At 44.7% G+C, this 7768-nt stretch overlaps 1 protein-coding gene across 9 annotated transcripts in view; it reads left to right on the top strand.

Annotated features, from left to right (window-relative positions):
• The window catches only part of mecom (MDS1 and EVI1 complex locus), a 156091-nt gene extending 148684 nt beyond the window's left edge, over window positions 1–7407 (top strand). For all 9 annotated transcript variants that reach the window (XM_076282212.1, XM_076282220.1, XM_076282216.1 and 6 more), the window contains 3 exons: window positions 3931–4182; window positions 4502–4688; window positions 4846–7407. In XM_076282212.1, the coding sequence (XP_076138327.1) occupies window positions 3931–4182; window positions 4502–4688; window positions 4846–4980 (574 nt within the window). In that variant the 3' untranslated portion in view covers window positions 4981–7407. The remainder of the gene's footprint in view (window positions 1–3930; window positions 4183–4501; window positions 4689–4845) is intronic.
• Window positions 7408–7768: the final 361 nt, after the last annotated feature.

The following is a 7768-nucleotide window of genomic DNA, read 5'->3' as shown; positions in this document are numbered from 1 at the left end:
ATTCTGTGTGTGTGTGTGTGTGTGTGTGTGTGTGTGTGTGTGTGTGTGTGTGTGTGTGTTTTATAGGTCTGCTCAGCTTTTCAGACCTTCCGTTGATTCTGTGTGTGTGTTTTTTTGTTTGTGTTTGTGTGTGTGCGTGTATGTGTGTGTGTGTCTGCTCAGTTTTTCAGACCTGTCATTGATTCTGTGTGTGTGTGTGTGTGTGTGTGTGTGCGTTTCGTCTGCTCAGCTTTTCAGACCTGTAGTTGATTCTGTGTGTGTGTGTGTTGTGTGTTTGTATGCTTGTGTGTCTGTATGAGCTGTTAAGAGCGGTGAATTTGTGTGTGAGTGTGTGTGAACGTGTGTGTATACAGACACTCATCCCTGCTCCGAGTGTTATTAATTAACCTGTGACTCCAGGAGCCTCTGAAGGCTGGCCAGCCAATCAGAGACATGGACAGCAGCCATAACGAGTGTGTGTTTGGTGAACGTGCAGGCCTCTGAAACCCTGTTGACTTTTTGGAAGGCTCATGTACACACACACACACACTCATACACACAACACTTGCACACACGTACCTGCACAACTATGCCAGATTTTTATGCAAATTAGTCCCTTGAAAGGGTTTTCATGGTGAATGGCACTCATTCACTTGTGCTTAATCATGCACACACAAACACACACACACAAACAAGCACTCACACAGACACACACACTTGTTGAACTTGTTCTCTGATCCTGTTTGTTTTTTGTGTCTAACATCCAGTTTTTTACACACACACACGCACACAGATATACACACAACTGATTGCTGTTGAGAAAGAAGCCCGATATGCATCTCAAGACTTTCTTTTGATTTTTTTTTCTCATTGTACTCTCATTAAAAGTTCCCCAAATGTGGGTGGCAGATTACAAGCAAATCTGATAAAGAGTATATCGTCATGCCTGTGTGTGTGTGTGTGTGTGTGTATGGGTGTGCACGCGCGCACTCATATGTTTATGTGCATCTGCATTTGTTTGTGTGTGTGTCTATCTATCTGTATTTAAGAGTGTGTGTGAGTGAGTGTGTGTGTGTGTGTCTATATCTATCTGTTTGTGTGTGTGTGTGTGTGTGTGTGCTGTGTAAGTATGTTCCTCTCAGTCAGTCTGACTACAGTCCACATCTGGACCCAACATGTCCCTCCCTCTTCACCCCCCTCGGCCTCCTCTCCAGCAGGAAGTGGGTGTAGGACGGAGAGGTCAAGGGTCACGCAGTGTTTCCTCTCAGCGCCAATGGCTTCTGACTGCTCCTGATGGATACTTTATCCCCTGCAAATTACCACCTCTCCCGCAGCCTAATTAGTCAATCTGTTTTCTTAATCACCCCTCTCACCCTCGAACACACACCCCTCCCCACCCCATGCCCGCCCTGACACATACATACAAACACACACACACACACACACACACACACACACACACACACACACACATATACATACACATACATACACATACATACACACACACACACACACACACACACACACACACACACACACATATATATATATACACACACACACACACACACATAAACACACACACACACACACACTCCTCTCCATTCCATCATGCCCTGCTAGCCCAACCCCCCCCCCCCCCCCATCCACACACACACACACGCTCACGCCTGCACCTACTTTTCTAGATGGTTCCGAGCACACAGCTTTAATCGTCTTCCCTCCCTCTCCCTTTGCTCTAGAGCTACCAAAATGGCCGTCTTTTTCCCCCTTTCACCCGTCAACACACATAACCACCACCAACAACCATCCCAACACACCCAACCTCCATCCAAAAAAAGCTCAATTGAGCTCATTTTCTCGATTTGTATGTTTGTAGATCTGCAGATTGGCGTATTGTCGCGGGACGATCATTTGGGCCAATTATGTCCCCCCCTCTTTCCGTTCTTATGTGGAGGAGTGTTTTGGCGAATCATTGCCAGCTCAGCTCTTCTGCTACTAAATGCTCAGGCCTTTCCTGCACTTAGCACACACACACACCCACACACACACACACACACCCACACACCCACACACTTAACCGACGTCTGGGTAGGCTGATGGGACTGATACAGAGAGGGGATTTTTCGGTCCTCGCCCGCTTTTCTTTCCATCTCTTTCCTTCTGTCTTTCATCATATCCCTCTCTTTCTCTCTCTCTCTCTCTCTATCTGTCTATCTATCTTTTTATTTTTGGATTTGCCATTAGCCGCTTTTTCACTAATTTCTCCTTAACTCAAATCAGTCCTCAGTTTTTGCATTCCTGCTTTTTGTTCGCTGTTCTTTATCTCATTTTACATACATCATTAAGTTTCTCTCTCTCTTTTCCATGTTGCTCACTCTCTTTCTCTCAACAGTCCCCCCTCTCTCTCTCTCTCTCTCTCTTCTTTATTTTGTCTATATTTTGTGTTTACTTGATCTCTTTCTGCTTTTTCTTCTTCTCTCTCAGCTTGGCCTCTCAGAGATTCATTCTCTATTGGTGGCATATCTCTCCTACTCACACAATCGCTCTCTTCCACCCTCTCTCTCTCTCTCTCTCTCCCTCTCTCTTCCCTGTCTTCTCTCCCTCCCGCTCTTCTCCTTGCCTCCATCCCCCTCTCTCTCTGGGTCTCTTGTGGGTATGGCAGGCCGTGTGTTGTGAACAGCAGGAGCGGTACTGGCATTTTTGGGGCCTGACGACAGACAGACAGGCCGGGACATAATTAGTGAATCACTCTTAATGCGACTCCAGATGACTGCCCCAAACGCTGGTTTCCTGTGGCGCTCAGTTTGGATAGCTGGATTCTCGCATTCGCTTTCTCTCTCTCTCCTCCCAGCTCTCTCTCTCCTCCCCTCTCTCCTTCTCTCTCTCTCTGTGCCCCTCTCACTCTCTCTTACTCTCCTCTGTCTATCTCTCTCTCTCTATCTCTCTCTCTATCTCTCTCTCTGTCTATCTCTCTGTCACACTGCCTCTTCTCTCTTTCCTTGCCTCTAATTTTTTCACCTGTTAACTGTCTTATGTTTTTACTCTCAATTTCATTCGCTTTCTTCCACTCTATCTGCCTCTCTCTCTCCCTCTCTCTCTCTCTCTCTCTCTCTCTCCACCAGTCACTGGGTAATGGGCCCGTTGGCAGCAGTCTCCCGGCTCTCTGACCAAATGTAGCTGTCAGCTAAATATTTGGCCTATTAGATGAATGGGAGATGAATAGGAGACACTAAGGAAAATAAACAGGCGGAGGCCTCAGTGTTGAAGGCCCTTAAGCGCCCAGGCCCCCAGCCCAATCCAGAACACCCCACCGCACACACACACAGACACACACACACACACACACACACACAGACACACACACACACACACACACACACACACCTCCCACTGCTGCCAACCAGGGGGCTTGCCGACACGATGACAAACGAGATTCTACCGCTCTGCCTTTTTTTCCCCCTCTTTCCCTTTCCTTTCTCTCACTCTCACTCCATTGGTTCTCATGAACATGTGAGAACCTCTCTGGGTGTGAGTGTGTGAGTGTGTGTTTGTGTTTGTATATTTCTATGTGTATGTGTGTGTGTGTGTGTGTGTGTGTGTCTGCTTGTGTTTGTGTGTGTGTACATTTGTGTGTGTGTTTCTGTTTTGTTCCTTTGTGTGTGTGTGTGTGTTTTTGCATAATCTGGTGTGTGTGTGTGTGTGTGTGTGTGTGTACATAATCTGGTGCATGTGTGTGTTTTTGTGTGTGTGTGTGTGTGTGTGAGCATAATATGTGTGTGTTTGTATGCATCCATTGTGTCTATTGTTCTTTGTCTTGTGAAAGTCACAGCTGGTCTGTAATAGTTTGCAGGACAACATCGCACTTTAAAAACTGTGACAGTTCACAGAGCTGCTCCTCCAGGGTGTAAAAATAAGTGAGTTCTAAACACTCCGGTCCCTCCGCAGGATAAACGGTGGCCATTTTGAAGAGGACAAAGGCCCGACCCCCAGCCGAGAGTCACGTGACCTGGAAGAAGAGGAAGTGGAGGAGCCTGGAGCTGAGGAGGAGGCCGGGGAACAGAGCGAGGTCACGGGCAAGCCTGCGGACGACACGCTCCCTAGCAACCTGGACGATGACAACGATGCCACCATGCGAGATGAGATGGATTTTGAGGGGACCAACGATCTGGAGCTCAACTGCAAAACTTCCCCAAGGAGGTAGGAACCCTAAACTAGGAATCTATACATAGTGAAGCTTTTACATACACTTTTACCTGAAATCTTACCAAAATCTTATCACACACGCACGCGCATATACACAACAAAAATACTCAGACATTCACACACACACACACACACCAAGTATATGAATAGTATATGTATATATGGTTTTGATATAATAATAACTGTGTTATACTGTATATGTATATATTTGGTGGATTCATAAACACAAAACAAAACGTCTGTGTTTAGTAACACATTTGTGATGCTAATGGGCAACATGTTGGGCTAACAGAGCTGTGTTTGTTTATAATAGGTTTGAGGAGGAGGAGGAGGAGGAGGAAGAGCAGGGCTCATTCTCCGCTCTGGATCACATCCGCCACTTCTCCGACATGCGCAAGATGGACGACAGAGAGTTCGGTGATGGTGATGTCACCGGGTTCGGCTCCAGCCGCCTCTCAGAAGCTGTCAAGCAGCCGCTCTATAGGAAGTCCAAGTCCCAGGTAATGGTGCGATCCATTTGTCCATTGTGCTTGTCTTACGAGTAGTAAGTCCAGGTCAAAGGACCCCCAGTTCACAGAGAGTTAATAGCAAGAAATGTTAACACTAATGGAAATGGTATGTTAATATTGTGATATGTCTATCTCTGCTCTGTGGCAGGCCTATGCCATGATGCTGTCTCTGGCTGATAAGGACCCACTGCACGCCGGTGCCCACGGCCCCTCTGCCATGTGGCACAGCCTGGCACGCGCTGCCGCCGAGTCCAGCGCCATCCAGTCACTGAGCCACGTATGAGGCGCCCGCCACGCTCCCTCGCTCCGTCACGACGATGACCTCTGACCTGCCGTCTCTCACCTCTCCTCTTCCAGCCTAACCTCCTGCACCCATCCCCGACCCTTGACCCCCCCCAGTACTCCTACCTGAGGCCCAGCCCAGTACCCTCCACCACTCCCCCCCCCACACACACACACACAGCCGTGGGCCCTCAACAGACTGCTGAGCAGATAGACACACACACACACAGACACGCCACATGCTGTCACCCAGGCTCTGACAAATACACACACATGAACCTCACAGACAACACACACACACACACACACACACAGCAGACACCACAGCAAATGTGACCTTAAAGGAAATGATTAATTGACTGATTAATTGATTGGTTTGTTGATTAGATCATATGAATAATGACAATGATGATAGCAGTGCTTATGATGATGATGATGATGATGATGATGATGATGATGATAATAGTGAGTAATAATAGGTGTATTTATTCTGTTTGAAGTTTCCATGTTTTGCACAGCGAAGGCAGCTGGTGACTAGAAGGGTAAAACAAAAAAAAAGTTCTTAATATGTTGGTATGATGTTGTAACGTTAGCATCTCCATAGAAATAGTGATTGACAATTATGAAAAGAGTCTTCCACATGAAAGGATCAGAATGATATTTAGTTGCCCCCCCCCCCCCTCCAAGTGCACACAGTCATACACACACACACACACACACACACACACACACACACACACACACACACAGCCTCATACATAAATGCATACACATACACACATTAATGGAGAAAGGGTGTGTTAAGAAACATTTCTAGTGTTCTTCCCTTTAAGTCCCTGTAAAAGAGGCAGAGTGAGACTTAATAGTGACATAATTATGGGGCATTTAAATAAACACTCATAACTGAAGCCACACAGCTTAGCAGACACCAGAACAGTAGCAAGTGGATATATGATGGGAAAATGCTAAAAAAAAAAAAAAGCATCTCTTTAAAAGAAACAAATTTTGTTGTTGAGACAAAATTGATATAACACCACTTTCTTTTTTGAAATCTTAGAAATTAAAAACAAAAAGACAACACCCCAACCCCCCCCAGTTGTATGAAAGAGGAAATTAAGAGACATATGTAGCACCCTTTTGTGTACAGGTTGCGTCTCTCTCCTCTAAATCATTTAGCTGAAGTTCTGTGGAGTGTCAATATGAAGGGCATTTCTTCATTAGTATGTACAACCCCACTCTTCGTTTCCTCTCTTAGCTTCTTCATGATACCACTACGCCTCCCGATGCTCACTGTTAGCTGCTAGTCGTTAGCCACTAGCCGTAGCTAACCCACCCTGTTCTATCCTTGTGTGTCACATTCCATCCTTAGACAATCATTGTTCACTTTTTTGTGTATTTTTAAATGTTTTTCTTTCTTTTGTTCTTTGTTTTCATTTCATTTTTTTTGTCTTAGGTCAGTCAGTCGCTGTGGTCGTTGGTATTTCAAATGTGTATGTTTTAAAAAAACTACAATGGTATTTATTTTAATTAGTTTTATATATTTCTTTGTTTTTGTTTTGTTTTTTGCAAACAGTTAGTCTGTTTACTGAATAGCACTGTTCTTACCCCCCCCCCCCCCCATCCCAACCCACCCTCTCTTTCCCCAGCACTCTGACTCCACTCTAGAGGAACTGTGGAGGGTTTGCTGGGTGTGTGTGTGTGTGTGATGGGGGGACAGTCTAGCTCTTACTCCATGGATGTTTGTAGGTCTTTGCTCCCAGTATTCATTAGTCATTTAACCCCCCACCCCCACCCAAATCCTTCTAAGTCTCTTTCCTTCTCATCACCTGATTGATGACATATAGAAACGATTACTTAGAGCTTCTGATTCTTTTTATATGACAGAAATTGAGTTGATTGTACAAAAGGAAAAAAAAGAAACAAAAAATCTGAAATAGGAGGAATGTTATTGTATTTAACAAAAAAAAGAGAGAGAAAAAGAGATCAGATATCATCTTCATAGTCGCATGATTGGTCCAGTTAGCGCTGTTCTCTGCCATTTTGTTTGCCTTTTTCGCGGCCGTCAGCAAGCTTGTGTGATGTTCTCTGGGTTCCTGTCTGATCCTTTGTGCCAAACCTAGATGATGAAGCCGTTTCTGATTCCCTGCGTTCGTGTCTTCCCAGAAGTCCAAGGACCGAGCCTACATCCCGTTTGTTTTTTATTTTATTTTTATTATTATTATTGTTATTATTATTTACCATTGCCTCTCTGGTTTGTTTGATTTGGTTTAAGTTTTTCGTTTAGCATTCCTGTTGTTGTTGTTGTTGTTGTTGTTGTCGTTGTTGTTTATAATCCCATTTTTATGAAAAAGAAATCCGATCTGTAAGAGGAGGTACTTTGTTTTAATGCTTTCTACAAGGTAAATGTAATGCGTTTCAGTTCTATACTGTTGGGAAGGGGGTGGGGAGGAGGGGTGGGGGTAAAATGAAAAATAAAGTAAAACAATGTGGAATACAGAATGTGGTCTCTGTTGCCCTCTTTGTTTGGCCTCTACTGCATATTGTATGCTTTTATTGCATTAATTAATCAATGAATTAATTCATTCATTAATCAATTAATTTAGTGTTGTTTCAGTCCTGTCTTTCCAGTTCATAACTATCTCCCCAGTTTTAACTCATTCCTTACATCAATGCTGTTCGAGAAACTGAGCCATTTTGTACTTTACACTGTCAGTGTCTTGAACACACACACACACACACACACACACACACACACACACAGACATACATGCATGCGCACACATACACAC

The sequence above is a fragment of the Alosa pseudoharengus genome, unplaced genomic scaffold (genome assembly GCF_046254945.1).
Source record: "Alosa pseudoharengus isolate Yale_2024_CS ecotype anadromous, Long Island Sound unplaced genomic scaffold, YU_APseudo_1.1 YU_APseudo_1.1_scf_13, whole genome shotgun sequence".
Taxonomy (NCBI): domain Eukaryota; kingdom Metazoa; phylum Chordata; class Actinopteri; order Clupeiformes; family Clupeidae; genus Alosa; species Alosa pseudoharengus.
This window is presented reverse-complemented; position numbering and strand designations above follow the sequence as displayed.